Genomic DNA, 22090 nt, shown 5'->3' on the forward strand with positions numbered 1-22090 from the left:
TAAGTTCCGCGGGGTAAATTAATTATTTTTTTCTGCAACCATGTAGGGAAGTTCTCATTACTCAATTAAAATCAGCTGTGTAATGCCCAACTTCCCACACTAGTGGGGGGAAATTCCCATTAGTGTCACTTTCCGCACAAGTGAGTGGAAAAACTTTATTGTGCTTCCTTGATATAAGAAGTTTTGTTATTAACATAAATATTTTCTGTAAAACTCTAATAAGCTTATTTAAATTTATTTTATTTAAATAATTAAAAAACGAATATTAAAAAATGAGATAAAAATTGAAAGGAATATAGAAATAAAAATTATACTTTAATAAATAATTAGATATTTTTAATTATAACAGTTAAAAAGGTTATATTGTTACCTTATAGAAATTTAAAATGGATTCTAGTAATGCCTGTTTAGAAAACACTCCTCCATCAATAAAAGAAACAGCAGAAAATGTAATAAGTAATGTAAATACGTAAGTAATGTAAATAATTGTAATATAACAATAAATGTTTATAATAAATAAATTACTTTTTGTAGACTGTAAAAATGAAATTTTTAATTTTATTAGTTAATAAATGGTTGCAGAAAAAATATAATATTTAACTCTAGTGTAAAGTATTTTCCTTTATCTATTATCTATTTTCCTATTATCGCTTCGCTCGCTCGTGCGTGCAAACCCTGCCTCGCGTGAGGAAAAGTACTACTTTCCACACTTGTTAAATAAATAACTATTTAGTCTTAGTACTTTATTTTTATTTATTTGGTAAAAAGAGAAACGTTTCGGGCCTCCCGGAGTACATCATAATTATAACATTTTGCATTATTAAATATTTATCTACATATTATTTTAATGATGAATAATAGAAGACTAAAATTAGGCATACCTTTTTGGAAGTCCTGAGATTAGCCAGAGATTAGACTTTTTCACTCCAGGATAACCTACAAACTAGAGCTATATGGTGCTTCAACTAATGCTACTATTTTAAGCTTAAAAAGAAAAAAACAAGATGTTCGATGATGAAACATAATCAGTCTCGCGACATGAAAGCCATTTTTTTTTAACTTTAGACATGCACTGGAGCAGAAAATTGAAAAAAAATAATATATATATCAGAAAGATGTTACAGCACCAGAAATGATGAAAATGTTGACATACATATTTTTGAAGAGGTTTCAAAAATGTTAACCAACACCCAGCTGTATATCAAAGAATAAAAATAAAAGAAAATATATGAATAAAATAATAATAATATAATAAATACAGAATTCGTCCTTAATAAAATGTTGTTTTTATAAGTTTGAATGTGTTTACAAGTGAAGTGTAGAACATTTTAGAAGTTATTATTGTTATTGCGCGAGTTTTCAATATTGTTATAAATGCTAATTCTCTTATAACAGCAAGTTGTTTTGATAATTGCCTACTTTCTAGATATTTAATCTTGTTTTGCCATCATGAAAGAGACGATGTTGACCTAACTTTTTTATTTATAATAAATATTAAATAATAAACAACATTTGATCTATGAACAGAGAGTTTTTACAATATATTTTTTATTAGTAGAATACTGCTTTACCTATTTAATAATCCTAACGAAATGTAGTTCAGAAAGTGAAGATTTACTTCGACTATAGCTTACCATTATAAAATGCGCTGTTGTGTGTGGCTGATAAATAAGCTCGAGTTACTGTTTCGTAATGTTTCTTCACTGATTATAACCTTTTTATAACCTGTTGCCAGAAGTTGATATATAGTTTTAGATGGGATATAAAAATTTGAATTTGTTTTTCTCAAAATTATATTAATTAAATTATTATCAATTGTAAATGGTTCAAGTATATATAAAAGTGTTCAGTGATGCGTGTTTCAGATCCTGCAGGAACCTTTGGGCGAGACTTCGGCCATTCTACGTATAGAACTACCACAGACTGGCGATTCTGGTTCTATGTACTATTTATGCTACAAACCGTTAATAAAATTATCAGCTAGCAATAGTACTACGAATAACAGATATATTGATCATGATATTTTATCAAATAAATATTCATGGAAACATCTTGGCAATGATGCTCATCTTGGTATAAGATCCTATAAGAAGATTTTACCATTATGGGCATCACTTATAATAATATTACATTGCCTATTTTTTTCTTCATTATTCTCCGGTCTTAATCTTGGATTGATGTCATTAGATAGAACTGATTTAAAAATTATCTGTAATACTGGTACAGAAAAAGAGCAAAAATATGCTCGAGCTATTACACCAGTCAGGTCGCATGGTAACTATCTATTATGTTCAATATTATTGGGTAATGTAATGGTAAATTCAACTTTTACCATATTATTGGATGATTTAACGTCCGGTTTAATTGCGGTTATTACCAGCACCTTGGCCATTGTGATATTTGGTGAAATTACACCTCAAGCAATATGCTCTAGACATGGGCTGGCCATTGGGGCTAAAACTATTTTTATTACTAAATGCGTAATGGCGCTAACATGTCCCTTATCTTATCCAATCAGTAAATTATTGGATTGGCTGTTAGGCGAAGAAATTGGTGCAGTGTACACCAGAGAAAGGCTTAAGGAGTTAGTTAAGGTTAGTAGTGTTACTTCTCTTTTAATAATTAGCTTTAATAATTTTAAGATTTTTTAAATTTTATTTGTATAAAAAAATGTTTTCATTTAAATGTAAGGGCCAGATTTAATGCAAAAATTGTCGTTATTTTAATATTTTCTATCAATTAGATCTTTTCTTTACCTCAGATATCTCGGAGGAAAGAATCATTTGAACACAGTTTTTGGAATAACCAAGTTTTTTTGAGACTTTTCGCTCATCTTTCTGAAATGAAATATGAAAATTAGAATTAAAATTTAATTAATTGAATTCTTTTAATTAGTTGTGACTAATTACCAATTTGGAAATTAAATAACCTCTTTATAAGGATACCTTTCTAAAGGCATCCCTTAGGTCTTGCTTCAAATTAAGATAGCAAGCAAAGAAATACTTTAAATTAATTAAGAAGGGAATTTTTAAAAAAGCTATTAAAATCTTAAGAAATAGAAAAAAAGCTGTTTTACAATGAAACTTTTTATTGGTTCCTACACTAAGATAGATGGTAAATGTTTGATATAACACAAAATTTTGGGCTAGTAACTGAGTTCAAGAAGCGAGCACATGCTTTCTTAAATATTTTACTTGAGATATTTTATTTATTTATTAGAGTTAAGGAATGATACACGAGAGTTCAGTGTTTTACAGTTCTGATAATAGGTAGCACTAGGCTAGCGCCTATGTACGGCTGGTGTTAGGCGCTATTAAATTTGTTATAGTATCATGTTAAATAGTATAGTATATACACTGCGCCAAAAAAGTCTGTGAACACTAACCTAAATTTTATTACTTTTATTATTATCTTAGTAGAAACTTCTTTTATTTTCAAATGAAATATACTATTCGATAGAGAGAAACCTGGGCTTTTCATTTTATATTCAATCTTTTATTTTTGTTCAGCAGGAATATCACAATTAAATGTTTAACAAAACAACACCACACACGAATGCAAAAAAAGTCTGTGAACAGCTGTATAAATGTGTAAAAACATTAAGATAACAAACAGAAAAACGATTGAATAAAGTTACAAAGTTCTCTATTGTATTGTAGAAACCACAACAGTCAGTTTTGTGTATAAATAATCTAATTAGTACATATTTAACCATTAATATGGAAGTTCCCAGACCAATTCGCGAACTTATTGTGAGGTTGCGAAATGAAAGAAAAAGTATTCGAGAAATAGGGAAGATAGTTCAAAAAAACCCTTCAACGGTGCATAATATAATTAAAAAGTACGGAAATGTGATTAGTAGGCCACGCAGTGGACGGCCACCAAAACTTAATTCCTTTCATAAACGGCAAATTCTGAAGTCTGTTCGAGAAGAACCCAGGACAAGCGCTCAAAAAATCAGTCAAGAATTATCAAGTGGTTATGGTGTAAGCGTAACACCGCAGACAATTAGAAATAAATTACATGAATACGATTATTGCGGTCGAGTCCCGAGGAAAAAACCTTTTATCAATAAAATAAATCGTAAGCGCCGACTGGATTTCGCAAAAGAATATGTTTTTACGCCTTCTAGTTTCTGGGAAACCGTAATCTTTTCAGATGAGTCGAAATTCAATGTTTGTGGGTCTGATGGACGACAGAAAGTGTGGCGAAAACGAAATGAAGCTATGAAAATGAAAAATATAAAGCCAACTTTTAAGCATGGGGGAGGCAACATTCTGGTGTGGGGGTGCATGAGTGCTAAAGGAGTGGGCAAGGTAGATCTAATTAATGGTAAGATGGACCAATATATGTATGTGGATATATTAAAACGCAATTTAAGAGAAAGTTCAAAAAAATTAGGGTTAGAGGGAACGTTTGTCTTCCAACAAGACAATGACGCGAAACATACCGCACTAAAAACTCGGGAATGGCTCTTATATAATACACCCCGGCGCCTAAACACCCCTCCACAATTGCCAGACCTTAACCCAATTGAACATTTGTGGGATGAAATCAGCCGCCAAATAAATAAAAGAGGAATAAGAAACCGTGAACAACTAAAAAACGCCATTTTAGAAGAATGGGATAAAATTCCAACATTGACGACCACAAAATTAGTAGGATCGATGAAAGCTCGCTTGTTGGAAGTGATTAGGAACAAAGGAGGTCCTACTAGTTTTTAAAATTTATAATACACGTACAATGTGTAAGAATGATTTATTATCTGCAAAGTGTTCACGGACTTTTTTTGCATTCGTTTGGGGTGTTGTTTTGCTAAACATTTAATTGGGATATTCCTGTTGAATAAAAATAAAAGATTGAATCTAAAATGAAAAACTCAGGTTTCTCTCTATCGAATAGTATATTTCATTTGAAAATAAAAGAAGTTTCTACTAAGATAATAATAAAAGTAATAAAATTTAGGTTAGTGTTCACAGACTTTTTTGGCCCAGTGTAAGTGTATTTTTATATAATGGACTCAGTTAATTATTATTGTAGAGTTTTACTCTGAACTCGTGCTGTATCGCGATTTACAACTAAGTTAATCTGAAAAATGATATAATGTCATCTTTGATGGATTATTTCTTAATAAAAATCCATTTAATATTTACTCAAGATCTTCTTAGAAGCCTTTTTTACGAGGGTCGGTTGAAAAGTCCGTGCAAAAATAGCAACTACTTAATTTTTTGGGGTAAATCTTTTTTATTTTTCAACATAGTCTCCTTTTAGGCTTATACACTTGGTCCAACGCTGCTCTAGTTTGTTGATCCCTTCCGAATAATAGGATTTGTCCAAGTCTGAAAAATAGCCATTCGTTTCTGCAATCACCTCTTCGTTTGAATAAAATCTTTTTCCCGCCAGCCATTTCTTCATATTGGGGAACAAATAGTAGTCCGTGGGAGCCAAGTCTGGAGAATAGGGGGGATGTGAAACGAGTTGGAACCCTATTTCCAATAATTTTGCGACCACAACTGCTGAGGTGTGAGCTGGTGCGTTGTCGTGATAGAAAAGGACTTTTTTGTGGGCCAATCGTGAGCGTTTTTCTTGCAGCTCGGTTTTCAAACGGTCCAATAACGATGAATAATATGCACCTGTAATAGTTTTACCCTTTTCCAGATAGTCGATGAGGATTATTCCTTGCGAATCCCAAAAGACAGTCGCCATAATCTTTCCGGCCGAAGGAACGGTCTTCGCCTTTTTTGGCGCAGATTCCCCCTTGGTAACCCATTGTTTAGATTGTTCTTTGGTCTCAGGAGTGTAGTGATGTACCCATATTTCATCCACAGTGACGAAACGACGCTTAAAGTCTTGTGGATTCTTCTGGAACAGCTGCAAACCGTCCTTGCAACACTTCACACGATTTCGTTTTTGGTCCCATCTTGCGGATAGCTTTGTCATGTCCAAATGTTGATGCAAAATATTATGTACCCGTTCATTCGAGATGCCCACAGCACTAGCAATCTCACGCACCTTCACTTTTCTGTCATCCATCACCATATCATGGATTTTATCAATGATTTCTGGAGTAGTAACCTCAACAGGGCGTCCAGAACGTTCAGCGTCACTTGTGCCCATATGGCCACTCCGAAAATTTGGAAACCACTTATAAACTGTTCTAATCGAAGGTGCAGAGTCACCATAATGTTTATCAAGCTTCTCTTTAGTCTCCTGAGGCGTTTTGCCTTTCATAAAGTAGTGTTTAATCAACACACGAAATTCTTTTTCGTCCATTTTTTGAAAATCACTCGACTTCCTCGATTCAAACGAACGCCAAACACAAAGAAATAGACCGATCTGACTGAAACTTTGTGTGTGTTCTTCCAAGAGATGCTACTAACTAAACATAACCTCTATACGCGCCAGTAGTGCTATCTCTCTGACTTTGCACGGACTTTTCAAACGACCCTCGTACGGTCGTTTATCTATTTTCAGTATTGTCACTGACCTGACTTTTGTTCAGTATGAATAACATACATATTTGAGGTGCTTACAGCTTAGTGATATCGCTGTGTTTATTAAGCTCCATTTTATACTCCTGAAGATGACAAAATGAACAAAACAAATAACTCCTCATTTTCCCAACTTGAGAGTTACTTAAAACTTTCTTTAAAAAAAAAATGCATTTATAATTAAAGTAAAAAGCTTCTTTTTTTAGCAAGAACGTTCGACCTTATGGAACATGAAACGGTTTAATAATGAATTAGAACAAAGTTCATCATTTTATTTTATAAAAAAATTTTATCAACAGTAAAAAAAAAAAAAAGAGTTGATAAAATTCATCGTTCACTTATAATTTTGATCACATAATATTATTCATATTAACTTCATTTGTCACGTAAATTAGTTCGTTTTTATAAACAGCAATTACATTAGTGCTGTGTGATTGACTGACATTCAGTTTGATTGTTGGGTAATTTCTTTATGACGCATCTCCACTTCCTGCAAGTTGTTTTTTTTATACTTACTGATAAATATTTCCACATTTCTCAGAGAAAAAAAAACAGAAAACTAAGTTACATAAATGATAAACTTAGAAATTTCTGTATTGCATTCAGTTATAATTATTATTCAAATATACGATTTACTGTAAATAGTGAGTTGCCTCCGAAGTTGGTGCTTAAAACCCTGTAGGAATTTCAGTTCTAGTCTACTAATCCGGTATACCGAATAAGTAAGGCTAGCTTGCAGAAATGTGCGGCATTAGCCTTAATCTTTATGGATGAACTTGGTAAGTTGTCGCAGACTAAAATGCTGATTGGAAGTCCTAATATGGCTAATACTAAAGTTGATTCTAAGTCTTCCTCGCAACTCTCTTCTGGGTGTCGTGTTTAACAAAAAAGAGGCAGAGGAGATTAGCTTCAGAACGTTATTATTGTTCGTAAAGTTCGCCATTTGGCGCAGAACATAAACCTAAGATGAACACCATTTCTGCTACGATAATTTTTCAGGTAGCAAGTTTTTAAAAATTAAAAGGAAATAATTGGAGGTCTAAGAATTATAGACAAACATCATGTGTACTTAACAGTACTTGATAATATTTTTCTTTGCCTCTTCAATTTGAGCTGTTTTGTTTTTTATGTAGTTAAAAACTCGAGAAACAGAAAAAAAACACAATCCATTGACAAGAACTGTTGATAATTATTAGGTCACACAGTTAAGAGTTCCATTAACAAAGAAATTAAGTTTAAATGACAATTATTTCTAGCTTGTCATTTATTCATTTGTAAGAGCCTTGAAATGTTTATGTATTACAAGACATTATCGTTATTAAAATGTTTTTATATTTTTTCAAAAGTGTAAACAATGAAGTTTTTATTCTGTCGAGAAATATTGTAAATTTTATGTTTTAATTTTAATTTTTTTATTTTATTTGCAGTTAACTACGGAATATAATGATTTACAAAAAGATGAAGTTAACATAATATCTGGAGCACTGGAGTTATCCCAGAAGATAGTCAAAGATATAATGACTAAATTGGATGATATCTACATGCTTTCAATTGATGCCATACTTGACTTTGAAACAGTTTCTGAAATTATGAAATCTGGTATAATTATTTATTTATTTTTATTTTGTCACTAACATAAATGAATATGTTGACATATTTTTTGAAGAGGTTTCAGAAATGTTAACCATCACCCAGCTGTATAGTCATAGCCTTTCTCATAACTAACCTTGTTCTCATTATGATCTGATTTCCAGGTTTCTCCAGAGTGCCAGTCTACGAAGGTACCCGTTCAAATATAGTTTCCATGTTGTACATAAAAGATTTAGCACTTATCGATCCGGATGATAATACACCTCTCAAAACTCATTGCCAATTCTATCAGAATAATTGCTTCTTTGTATTCGAAGATACTAAACTTGATGTATTGTTTAAACAACTAAAAGATGGTTAGTAATTCTTGAGTGTTCTTGATTGTTAAGTCTAAGTTAGTTGCTACGTTTTAAGTTTTAGAGAAACGAGAAACCTTAGGGAGTCAGAATGCAGGGATGCGGCCTATTTTGATGTTGGATTTATAGAATTAGGGAATAATTTCAATCCCTTCCCTGATAACTATTATTATTGTTATTATTATTATTTTATTTTTATTTTTTCCGCGCATCGACAGCGTGGCCATTATTATTATTATTATTATTATTTTATACAAATGCTTATCATTTCTGGGGCGCCCGTTGCCATCACAACGCACTGCTCCATTTGCTCGCTTCAGAAAACAATATCAACCATCAAACAGTGAGCTTTAGTTGCTGCTAGAAGTAGAAAATATCATAACATCCAGGATTTGAATTTGGGACCACTGTGCACCAATCTTTTGCTGTCACCCAATTTTTATTCTTGACTGTACATATTTGTAACACATTTTGAATTATTATTGTTATTAAGATGAATATAAACACATCTGCAGTTTTAGAGCATTAAATTAAATATAAATACTAGGTTTAGGTTTAACTATTTCTGTATTATTCATTCAAATTGTGCCACTTATTCTAGGTGTTCAAGGTCATATGGCATTTGTTCGTCGAGTGAATAATGAAGGTGAAGGAGATCCTTTCTATGAAACAATAGGTCTAGTCACACTTGAAGATGTCATTGAAGAATTAATACAAGCAGAAATTAATGATGAAACGGATGTTTACAGTGAGTAAAATTAATTTATTAATTATAAGGCTTTGGAAAATATGAATTGGCCTAATCTCTGGTTTATATATTTGGCTTAAATCACAAAAATTAAATTTATAAATCTAATATTTTAAACTTTACTTTAATATTTCCATACGTGGAAACGTAAACACAGATTAATGAACAATTGTTCTTTCTAATATTGCAATAACTATGATATTGCAGTTGCAAATTCTATTATTAAAACTATGACAAATTTGTCTTTTCTAGACGAAAGGTTACGCATTACAGACATATTTTTCAACCAAGTGGTTGCTTAATTAAATAAAATTTTGGCAAAAACTAAATTTGTTTATCAATAATATTTCAAATTTTTATTTCTGGATTAAATTATGAATACTATTTCACGAGACGTGCATATCTTTTGTCTTGCAGATTAATTTCCTTAATAATATTGCCGTAGTTGTAGAAAAAGAAGTTCTTAAATTTTTTTGAAGAGCATTCATTACAGGGGGGAGCTCATTGCTCAAGATTATAAAAATAATTTTTGGCTAAAATAGGACTTAGTTGTTGAATCGTATTTGTAATCTTACGTACTCTATCTGTTGGAAACAAGATAATTAGCTTCCGATTCTTGAAAGCTTTTAAGACTCCTTTTAAGGTTATTTTAATTAAGAGGCATCACTGGTAGAACCTTCCACCTTGGTACTAGTGATGGGCAGAACGAGTCCGCGTTTGGAGTCGTTGGATTTGAATCAGTTCCAGGGTTGGAATCGATTCCAACAACTCGTTCACTGATTCCAGTCTGTACTTACCCTATGCATTAGTACAAATGTCACGCATTGTAATTAAATACATCATTAAAAGTTAGCTTTTCCAGTTAATAACAAAACTATATTTCTTTAACACACATTAAGTAGTTCCCTAATTTCCAATTGATCTGATAAATATAAAATTAACAACGTAACCAAATATTAACAAAAATAGGCTAGTCAAATGTAAAAATTAAAGCAACTGCAGTTTTGTCGTTATCTAGCTTGACCACTGGAGTTAACTTGATTCAAGAAGAAAAACGGAAATGGGTAGGAAATTATTCCCATAAAAAAAAATTATAACCCTTCAAACAAAATGATAATTATAATTACTCATAAAGAAAGAAATATTTATTTACTATGAATTGAATATCAAGCTTTTAAAATATCTTATTATTTTACAAAAAGAAAAAGCTGTGTGCTAATCTTTAACTTAGCGGCTGGACGCTCTATTGGCTAGATTCAGTGAACGAAAAAATGGAACGAGTCCGGTTTCAAAAGGATTTAAATCACTCCGGATTTAACTCCACCAATTCCAGTGGATTTAACCAATGAAATTGCTGGTGTTGGGCCGGAGTCGTTAAACGGTTCCATCACCATGGCAACGACGACTGACTCCACCTGCACTCTAGATCATTCTGTGTTTGTATATTATATTTTATTCGAAATTCTTCGTATTTTATAACAGTAATGGACAAAAACAAATTTTTAAGAATTAAAAACATCTTGAGAAAGCGTTATAATGTTTTTTGTTTTCAAATGAAACGAATATTAAACTACAACCTATTTCCAATCGACGAATGTTTGTGAAATAGGTGATAGAGTGGGAGGGATACAGCAGTAAGTAAACCAGTTAGGTAATACTATTTTTTAGCTCAGTATTACTTTGATCGTCGTAATAACATGTACACGATTTAACTTTCGCCAATGAAGATAAGAGAAAGAGCGTCCAGCCGCTAAGTTAAAGATTAAGCACACAGCATTTTCTTTATGTAAAATAAAATTTATTAAATAATAAGTAAAGTAACTACAGCCTTGCTTTTTAATTAAAGAGATGGGTGTGCCTGGTGTTTCTTTGCAAGGTTCGCTATATTGGGTACGAAATTATTTTTCCTTCGACTCCCTGTCTTAGATCGACCCCTACTTTTGTTTAGAAATTAACAAAATAATAAAATGAATATTAATTTAGAATTGATATTCTAAAAAAACCTTGGAACTTATTTTATTCTACAAGCATCAGTATTTAAGCTCGCCAGGTTTTGTATTTTGGTGTGGATTCCTCTTACAAGTTGGAATGTGTCAGTGAACTTCTACATAGTAGCCTTAAGTTAGTTTTATTTTAGTGTAAACGACTACAGTATTAATTATTTTCATTTTAATTTGCCTCAATTTTTTGGGGCGGGGCGGAATCACTTTTTTTAAAAATAGGGATTTGAATCAACTCGTTCCACCATCAGACTCGTTCCAGTGGAACGAGTCCGCTCTAATAGCCCATCACTACTTGGTACATACCCATTTTGAAAACATTTATGTACCAACTTGGACTCTACACTAATGAATGATCTCAATCTCTATTTCAGCTGATAACAAAACAAAAAGAAGGCGGAAAGATAGGAAAAATAAACAGGACTTTTCTTTATTTGCTGAAAAGAATGAAAATCAAAAAATTCATATTTCTCCACAGCTTACTTTAGCAGCATTTCAGTTTCTTTCTACATGTAAGTAAAAATTTAACTATTCATTTTGCTTATTCCTTTTTTCTATCTAGTTCTAGGTTCAGATTCTTCTCAAATTTGAAACTATACTTATTTCTTTAATTATTTATTTACATTCAACTTCTATATCGAAAAGCTTGATCTAATATTTTTAAATAGTGAAATGATTTATACAAAATTTTGTGCACAAGTTACAGTATAGTTATGTTTACAATAGTAGTAGTAGTATAAATGTTATTATTCAGTAATTTAATAATTATGTTTCATGTTTCTTAGCTGTTGATGCTTTTAAACCTGAAAATATATCAGAGTCTGTTTTACGTCGTTTATTAAAACAAGATGTTTTCTGTCACATTAAAATGAAGGATAAGACAAAGAAAATGGAACCATTTACTATTATTTATGAACAAGTAAGCACTTTGTAATATAATTTATTAATGATTGATGATCACTTGAAAATACTAGAATAATATGGTTTTTAATAAAAGTATTTTTGTGTTTTTCACTTTGCAGTTTAAGGTTGGTTTATTTTCTCACTTTCTCAAATGTTTACTCCTTAAAAGATTTTTTTTGGATCATTTTCTGTTGCATAAACCAATTTGAGGGCCAAAAATTCGTCGCTCGTAGGAAGGAGTTATCTGTGGTGGGAAAATACTTTAAAACATCTAATTTTCTCCTTTTATTTTTTCCCTGAAAAAATGAACCATGTACCGTGGAACACTTTGGATGTGTCTTAAGCAGCATAGTGTTGTCATGTTGAAGCTGGACTTTAATCCAGGAGATTCAGATGGTCGTAATTACTATCATGGCGACAATAATATCTCTTATAATGATAATAATAATTCGATTGATAGATGTTATTAGTTTGGGTTTTGTAGAAGGGTTTTACAAGACTTCAAAGTTCTCATATTAAACATTAAATGAAATCCAAGGTCTAGACCGGGAATCGACCAACACCACATTATTAGCTTTGCAGGTCTCGCCTCTAACCACACGGCTACCGTGCGGCTTTATTTACGGCTTGCTTCGATATAAGCTGATTGGGAATGCTTCTGAGATCCCTGGCAACCTGAAATCTCTTATATTTATCTGGAATATCCAATTTTTCAACTGTTGGTCTTAACAAGCTTATACTATACTCTCCAAATTTTGATTATCCATCCCTGACTACTATATCCATGCTGTCTGTCATGTTCCGCTCTAGACGCCTACTCTTTGTACTTCATTAATTGCAGAAAAGGAATTTTCTGATTTTTTTTTTTTTGAAAAATCTCCCGAATTCGTAGATTTAACTTGGAGTTTTTTTTTAATCTCACAGATGTTTTCATTCATAAACTAATAAAAAGCAGAAAGTGGAAGCTAAGGAGATATTATGAAACATTGGTAAGCAGTAACAAATGGAGTTTAGGAGTATAATAATAATAAACCTTTATTTGTGTAAAAATTATACAATAAAATTATACAAACGTGTCCATTATACAGAAATTAAAAAAATATATTCTTTTCCCTTTTTTATTTACATTATTAAAGTTAGTAATATTATTATTTTTTATTATTTACACAAAATCAGCCATAGCTGAGATTTTGGAGTTTAGGAGTAAAAACAAAAAAAGATTAAGCAGATTTTTGTCATCTAATATTTAACATTTCAGCATTTTTTATTGTATTTTATTTGTATTTTTTAGCGAAATGCAAAATATAATTTTAAAAAGTTTGTTTTAATTTGTAGGGTAAACCAGTGGACTACTTTGTTCTTATTTTGGAAGGACGCGTTGAAGTGACCGTAGGTCGTGAAAATTTAATTTTTGAAAGTGGCCCATTTACTTATTTCGGATCCCAGGCACTGATACCAAATGTAGGTGTAGGTAAGTTGGATAATATAAATATCAAGTAAGTAAATTAGCCATTATTTACAGGAGAAATTATTTATCGGTGGCTAGTCATTTTGAATTGTGAATGATTCTTTACCAGTAATACATTTTCTATTTTCTATTTATTTTATTTTTATTTTTTGCAGCCGAATCTCCAACAGCTACTGTTGGGAGTAGCCAACCATTGGGTTCATTGCAGAGCGTTAACATAGATTCGAAGCTTAGAACTACATTTGTACCTGATTATGGTGTTAGAGCAGTAACAGAAGTATCTTATATGAAAGTTAAAAGATCCATGTATTTAGCGGCTAAAAGAGCTACTTTAATGGAATGGTCGAAGAAGGAGGAAAGTACTGCTGGAACGGACGCATTCGACGATGAAATGGAAAAGGTTAATCATGTATAAGATTGTAAAAAATTTATCAAATTGGGCAAAATTGCGAACGAAGCAGAAGTTTCAAACCAAACAGAAATGCTCTGGCTGAAATTAATTGCCTTAATTTTATAATAATACATTCTTGAAATGCACAGGAGAGGGTAAAACTCAATTAGAAGTTAGGGAAGGAATATACTTCAATAAGTATAAGAAATAATTAAGAAATAAATAGGAAACTGAAGAACTTTAATGAAGTAATATAGATTAGTATACATCAGGGAATATTTCGACGCTTTACGTGCATGCTGTGTGGATACTAATGGTTATGCCTTTAAATTAAAAGAAAAAGAAAAACGTATTCACATAAGTTTTCTTATGCTCAATTTATTCCGCATTATTATTATTATTACATTATTATTATGTATAATTTACAACAAGGTTTTTGAAAAAGGACTTTTGTGCCCATTACGAACTCTTTCTTTTCATATAAAACGATTTTTACAATATAACCTTCCATCCACATCTTCATGATCTGGTGAAATGCCTCTGCAGACCTCAGATACTCTGCCTCTCATCTGATGTAGTGCCAGGGTCTCCCGATTTGACACCGCTAGATTTTTTCTTATGGGGAGTGTTAAAAAATAAGGTTTATGTGTTTATATCTGAGGTGTGCATAGCTAATCCACCAGATCAGATACAGAGAGCAGTTGATAACCTCCTGGCTAACCCGGCTTGCAAACCAGAGGAGGCACATTTGAAGACACAGAACATGCTGCACCAGCTGCGTAAAGCGCCATTATTTGATAAATTAAGGGAATAAGTTTGAACCTTTAAATGTAAGATATTAAACATTTAAATATGTGACAGATTTCAATTTTTTTTTTTTTTTGTAATTAAACGCAATTCTCCTAAAATTACCAAATAAGTGTTGAACCTTCTTGTTTGTAACAGTAGTAAAATTATTTTTTAGCCCTTTTGTCTGTGCTTGTTAACATCTAAAGCTCTTAACATTTGATTATTGCTTAGAAAATCACTCGGAAAACTACTTATTAGAAAAATATTAGCTTTACTGCCTTGGCAATATTTTCAGTAGAAAAGGGATGAAAAAAAATACATCAAAGGACCTATCACGTGCTCTTCTTCCTCTTTGATAAGTTAAAAAATTTAAATATGATTAATAAATATCAGATTTTGAAATGGCCTAGCACTTTTAACTTTAAAAATGTCGAACTGCGGTTTCCGGTTTCTTTAATAACTTTTTAAAACTGTGTTTATAAAAATGGGGGTCATTTGCGAACCCTTACTTTTAGTCACGCGTCTGCCGCGCACGCGGGCAGGAACCTAGAGCCAAGTTACATTTTCTGAAACTAGAGGTGACGGACAACAAATTTTCCCTCTACCATTTTTTGTTCAGATTAACCGTTTAATCATGAAATGCATTTGAGCCGTCTTAAAATAAACCAGGCCCGTCCATAATCTGATGTTGGACTAGTAAAATACTTTATTAGCTTAATTACCGAATATTTTTACTGTTACAAAAACAATTGATTTATCACTTTTAGTTGAAGATGGGTTGTTATTTATCTTTGCAGTGGAACAGTAATTAATTTGATATTTTCAGAACTATGTAACACATGAAATAGGCATATAAATAATTGATTTAAAATTCCAGATAAAATTAACATTTGGTTCAATTTGTCTATAATTTGGTCAAATATGTATCTTTATTGTTACCTGCAGATAGTGTCTTTGTCATTTTTCTTTAAAAATGAGTATTGATAATGTGAAATAAGTAAAAACAAAAATTGTATTTATAGTTAATGCATTCATTGGGTGGAGAAGATACGCGAAGTCAAGGATCTCCTGAAGTTACAAGGACTTATTCACAGGTATTTCAAATTAATTGCTTTATAATATATGTTTCATATTTATGTTGTTTCTATGTGGTAGCTATTTAAGTTCCTTTGGTTTTTGATAGTTTTCCTATGGTAATAATTCTTTCTTCTTTTTTTTTTTAAATTTACTTAAGAAATGAAATTTGCAGCTCGTTAAAATTGTCTCATGTTTTAACTTAGCATGTTGCATTAGCAGCAAATTTCGTTCTTTTAACTTAAATTGTCTCAAAATTTTACTATGGAAATTTCATTCTACTTGTTTTCTAATACAATTATTTATGTTTACTAATATATCTTTGATCTTTCTATTATTTAGTGGGACAAAAAAGGCATGAAGGATAGTCAAATAATGCAAAAAAATAAAGAAATTGAGAGATATTAAGCTGTTAAAGTGAACAGTAGGAGATCTTTTTGTTTTTATTGAGACAGATGTTCCCAAATAATAAGCACTAATTTCAAAATACAACCTAAAGCTTTAGATCAAAAGTGGGGAACTGGAAAAAATAATCTAGTCGTAGGTTTTGTAGAAAAACCAATCTCGCTTCATAGACCTTAGCAACCGTTACATACATGTATAACCCAAATGTAGTTTTTCCGTATTCTTATTAACTCCAATAAGTTTTAACTCTTTTAATATATAAATGTGTTTTGTTTTTTTTAAATCGGTCAAATAGAATGTTATTTAATTTTTATTATTTAGGTATATATTTAATTTCCAAAAAAAAATATTTAGTTCCACGATATAAATGGCAGTGACTAATCTGATTTTAAAGGAACTGGTCTCATTACTTCAAACCAAACAATCCTAATAAATGACTTCACCCTAACTTTATTTCTCTTTTTCATTTTCTCCTTATACTATCGTTTTAAGGGCAGAGAGATTTCATTAGACTTGATTTTGCGAAAGGTTAGCTCTCCATCTTAAATAAATAAATAAAATCTTCTACAAAATTGAAAAAAAAAAGAAATAGAAACTTTAATTTTCGAGAATGGAGTCTGCTCACATTTTTTATTCAAAACATTAAATCGAACTATTCCGAATAGCTTGACACGTCCAGCCAACTTCCTAATAAATACCCTACAGGGACTTTTCAGTTCGAAAAGGGAATGCTAAATATGCGCTAGGGATAAGTAATTTAATAATGAGTGCTACTTTGAAAGAAGTGTACCTAATTTTTATCATTAGTAGGCCTAAAGAAGTTATAAATATGACTACCCTTCATCACTTTTTATAAAGAACTTTTGTAAACATTTTTAATTTGCTTAATTAGGTTACTATGTTTTGTATGTATTGTCACTAATATTCCAGTAAATGTTGTGCCTCAAGAAATGCCTTCTTTTTTTTTAAAAAAAAAAATGTCAACTAAAAACTTCTTATCAGAAGTTTAAATTATATTTATAAAAATTAACTCACTATTATTCTATTATTAAAAAAGGTACATTAATATATTGACATACATTTTTTTCCAGTGGTCTAATAGGAGTGTTACAACTGTTTAGGAAAAATACAAGCTGTAACTGAAAACTATTTGTTCTTTAAAAAAAAGTTCGAACGTGAGAAAATAATAAATTAATGATGTATATTATTAACAATATTTTTTATGGCAAGCTGGCATAATGATTATTTATTAAAGGGCAGCCTAGTATTGTTTACTATTTATTTATTTTGCTATTGGCCAATGGTCGTTTCAGAAATAAGCATGTTTATTAAAGATCTATTAAAGCAGCCGCCATTGTGCAATATCTGTAGTCAAGTATAAGCTCTGGGCATAGGTTACTTAGGAGCTAGTCTTTGTTTTTCTTTTAATAATTATGGCTAAATGCATTTTATTGCATTTATAAATCTATCAAATGCTGAGATTCAAAAAGATTGGGGCTTTTATTATATTTTAACCATTTCTGGAAGAATGAAATTTAATTTGATTCTAATATTGGCCAAATTTTCTACATTTTGTAAGTAGTTTCTTTTCTTGAAATGAATAATTTCTTTTCATAGGATATCAGACACGATTGTAGATTTTTTGTTTGCAATGGATTCCATCAATTTTCTTGAAGGCTATTTATGCAATTGAGAATTTTTTACGCTGGTTGAATGTTTTTGATTTTATTTTATGTTCTTGCAATTTTGTTTTCGATCATAATTTTTAGGGGGGAAAAAATAAAATAAAACGATTTCATATTGTCAATACTGCCTAAAAGGACGTCTCTGTTGTCACGGAAAATACATCAGTTGCAATACGTATTTATAAAAGTTGATGATTACGTTCAATTTATGTTCACACTGCACTTCTATGTTCCGCGGCGTACTTTATTTTTTGTAATTTATCATGTCTGTTAAGAAGTACGATAATTTAGAATTTTTGGAATCAGTTCTGACATACAATCTGAAACAACACCATGGTGGATTTCTAACAACAAATTCATAACCACCATCCTATTCTATTCTACTCGTACTTTCACTTTGATTTCTATTCAACATGTGCAGTTTTTTTTTTTTTCTAGGGATAATTGTAGACCCACTGCTAATTCAATTCAATTCATCACTACTGTTAGAAGCGTTTTTAATAAATATAGGTCTTTTGATAAATAATCGCATGACTAATAAATAAAATTCCTCTTATTCATTTTTAAGTAGTATTCATCTTATTTAGATCGAACTCAAAGTTGACCTCGTTTATTTGTAACTTTTATTTTTTTACAATTCAAATTTTGCTAGCTTTATTATTTGATTTAAAGTTAAGATTTTAAATAGGTACTCATTACCTGTAGCTGGAATTATTGATGAAGACACCATACTTCTCTTATATTCAAACATCTTTCTTAATAATGATCTACAGTCACCTGATTTACCAACTGTAGTTAGTATTTTATTTTATGTTTAACGTTTCAAATATCCAAATCTTTTAATGTCCATTTTTTATTTTATGACACTGCATTAATATTGGTTATTTAGTATCTGTTTGCTTAGAGGTAATTTTAGGTTTGTTTTTTTTACACTCATTCATTGAAATGCAAGCTAAAACAAAAGTTCACTGACATTTTGAAATATTTTTTTTACTTAGCAGTTGCCCAGTTTTATTTCACAAAAAAAAAAAAAAGACCAAATGCTTATAATATTAAATGAACAAGCTGCAGGCTTTATTTGCTAAATTTTCTTCTCTCAAAAAAAATTCTTATTTTGAATGTTTTTTTTTTTAATTTTATTTTTTACTTTCTTCGAAGGTGATTCTTCGAATATTTAATATTTTAATATTTTTTACTTTCTTCGAATCTGATGGTGCACTGTTTAGAATAATCTAGGGTTGTTAGCTTATTAGCCTAGAGAGGACGAATATGCAAAATCATAGTCTTTTTTTTAGTCAAAAGAATTCTTCTTTTTTGGTGCTTCCTTGATAACTAATTTGTGGAAAACAAAACCAATTAAATTTGTGAAATTTCATTACACCAGATTTAAACCCCTGAAGTAATTTAAAAGTTTATTGAAAAAAAAAAAACAATTTGCTGTTGATATCAGACATTATTTTTAACTTTCACTTTTTCTTTTTTTTTAAATACTGCTTTATTTTAGTTGACATATTTCTCAATGTGTATCTTAACCTTTCCCAACCCCCCCCCCCCCAAAAAAAAACAACAAACAACAACACAACCAACCCAGCTCGTTTAAAATTTAACCTATTTCTAATCCTTTAGAACAGAATCCCGCAATCTTTTTTCCACTCGCCGCAGCATTTCAGATTCTGTATTTTATTCCGTCTGGCTCGGCATAAAGTTTTCATTTGATTACTGAACGTGTATTTCTAAAAATTTAAGCAATAAATTTTTCGACACTATTGATTTTTTAGTTGTCATGTAATTCTATTCTGTTTTATTAAAGCAAAGTTTTTGCATTCTTGCTTTGGAATTTTCCCTTCATTTTATTAACGCATTCCAGTTCTTATTAACGAAATCTGTTGCACTACTACCAAATACATTTATGGGTTGAGTTACCCCAGATGATGAAAGTACTACTGTTACCCAGGTTCTTTAAGTATTAGGAGTCCGGAAGTCACGGCCTATCACCATCACTCGTGGTCCAAGTGGTCCCCCATAAGTAGGGATCCCTTCTAATATTCTATTTAAAATTAATTTAAAGCTGTACATAGCAAAAATTATTATTATTTTTTTTTTTTCTTTAATTAAGCAAAATTATTTAATGGAATTAGTAGCGGTTATAAAGTACATGGATACAGTTCACGGATTTAGCCGAATATTTACAGAGATCAACTTGGAGCGAAGATGAAAAGAATTGGTTACGCAGAGCTAGCCACTATGTAAGACGTCCTTGCCGAAGTGGTTCCATCATCAAGGCAAGACGATATTCAACCAGCCATACAGAAATGTTCATATGATGTCTGGTGATGATGCTGATGATAACAGAGAATTATGTGAAATAGACATATTGTGATAGGAACTCCAGATCTTTGATGCTGTTATTATTTAAAGAGGTAGACGGAGATGTTAACGGACGCTCCTTCGACTCTTTTTTTTTTTGATTAATTTTTACAAACAACAAGAGAAGCATTGTTTATCTTTTGGTTTTTTAAAAAAAATAACAGCTTGGTTTTCCTTGTATCCAGTTTGGTCGTTATGATGTGTCCATTTTCTATTTATTTTTTTTTTATTTATTTCCAGTATAAGCTATTACATATTTGCACGTTGGATGAGCTTAAAACTTTGTTATGTTGGCGGTATTAACATAAGCTTTTTATGAATAAAGTGTATGTTCTCGATTAAAATGATTGTTTAGCAATTCCTTAACTTAACATCATAGAAAACATTCTACACAGTTCCATTGAGATTTAAATCCTCTCAGACCTTCTGTTACAAGTTTCTAATTTATTATTTTGGTAGCGTTTTAATAATAATCTTTATAACCTTTAATAACCTTTCACAATTTGAAAATCTGTTCCTGTAATAGAGGACCAAATGTTGCATTCTAAAGATCTCATTCTGTAGGGAATTAGTCTAAAATTGGCCAAAGCCCACAAAATGATTTTGCTAATCGTTTCTGTTAGCCATCAAAAATTATGTTGCTCGCCAGAAGCTTGTTGCGTATGAGTATTGTTTATCTCGGCTCCAGTACCAGTAAGAGAGTGGAAAGGTAATAATTTAACATCATTTACTTTATAATAATGCCTTATAAAGGTAGGTTCTTTAACTGAATCAATATTAAAACTTATCAGTTTAGTTATTACTTTCTGTTGTACAGATATTTAATTTCAAATTTAAAAATTATGCTTAGAATTAACTGTGAATTCATGATTTGAATTTTATTGGTTGAACATTATTACATTTCAACGTCATCGGCTATCACCAATAAATTTTAGCAAAAGAAGTGATTGAATTATTATTATTATTTAAGAAAATATTCATTTCTTATTGTAGTCAAGGTTAAGGAATTGCCAAAACTTGTCTATAATCCATCAACATAAAAAGTAAATTCTGTCCAACGTAAGCCAACAAAAATTGTTTCTTATTGCAACAATAATTGTCGTTAAAAGTTTCAATTGCTTTTTTATCGCGTTTAACAGCAATTTTATTCAGCTTTTGTGCCTCTTTAATTTAATTTTATTCAAATGGATTTGTTATTGTGCTAAACAAGACATTAACATTATTGCATGTATAATTTCATCAATAACAATTTTTTTTGTTTTTGTTTTAAAATATTGTAATTTCTTTTTTTTTTTAAAGTTAACACCTCGGCGTTTGGAATCTCAAGTAATCGTTTTTTAATCAATAATGGATTTTGTGATCCAGTTTCTAGTTGTCTAGTTTGTTTTGGGGCTTCATTATTTAGTTAAATTTAAAAAAAAATATTTCACAATCTATTTCATCTTCTAGTTACGATTCTGTGTGCTATTCTTTTAAAAAGCTACTTAAAAAATTAAAAGGAGACATTAATATTTAAATTGAACAAAATTGATTTCTTATATAGCACAAGACTCGTTCTTCAGCTCCTTTCTTCACGTATTTTATATACAATCTTCCAAAACCGCTACAGAATCAATATTTCTAATGTTTTTATTGCACAAAGTGACTGTTTAAATATTTTATATTAATATTTTGCACTTTTAAGTCACTTTCTTAGATTAAATTTAGTCAGCAATCGGATTAAAGATTTTCTAAATTTCAATAATTGTTATTAATTTTATCAGCCGAGTATAGTGGCTTGTGTCTTGTTCTATGACAATCCTAAATGGTTGTGTGATTTCGTG

The 22090-nt window shown here is 30.7% G+C and overlaps 1 protein-coding gene and 1 long non-coding RNA gene across 7 annotated transcripts in view; one reads left to right on the forward strand and one right to left on the reverse strand.

The window, feature by feature from the left end:
• The window catches only part of LOC141460439 (uncharacterized), a 55406-nt gene extending 54276 nt beyond the window's left edge, over window positions 1–1130 (reverse strand). The window contains exon 1 of the long non-coding RNA XR_012462057.1: window positions 882–1130. This is a non-coding gene — a long non-coding RNA (uncharacterized lncRNA). The remainder of the gene's footprint in view (window positions 1–881) is intronic.
• Window positions 1–22090, forward strand: part of LOC141460436 (unextended protein-like) — an 89512-nt gene that overhangs the window by 62035 nt on the left and 5387 nt on the right. For 4 of the 6 annotated variants that reach the window (XR_012462052.1, XR_012462051.1, XR_012462053.1 and 1 more), the window contains exons 3-11: window positions 1866–2594; window positions 7919–8090; window positions 8246–8437; window positions 9039–9185; window positions 11560–11697; window positions 11971–12104; window positions 13424–13559; window positions 13712–13956; window positions 15759–15830. Coding sequence is in view for 1 of the 6 variants with exons in the window: in XM_074140428.1 (XP_073996529.1) it covers window positions 1866–2594; window positions 7919–8090; window positions 8246–8437; window positions 9039–9185; window positions 11560–11697; window positions 11971–12104; window positions 13424–13559; window positions 13712–13956; window positions 15759–15830 (1965 nt within the window). In the remaining 5 variants the exon portion in view is untranslated. Of the gene's footprint in view, window positions 1–1865; window positions 2595–7918; window positions 8091–8245; window positions 8438–9038; window positions 9186–11559; window positions 11698–11970; window positions 12105–13423; window positions 13560–13711; window positions 13957–15758; window positions 15831–17306; window positions 17391–20092; window positions 20321–22090 lie in introns of all 6 variants that reach the window. The other 2 variants (XR_012462054.1, XR_012462055.1) reach the window with 2 other exon arrangements.

This window comes from Rhodnius prolixus, unplaced genomic scaffold (genome assembly GCF_049639745.1).
Source record: "Rhodnius prolixus isolate KJV_2025 unplaced genomic scaffold, Rpr scaffold_6, whole genome shotgun sequence".
NCBI classification, from domain to species: Eukaryota; Metazoa; Arthropoda; class Insecta; order Hemiptera; family Reduviidae; genus Rhodnius; species Rhodnius prolixus.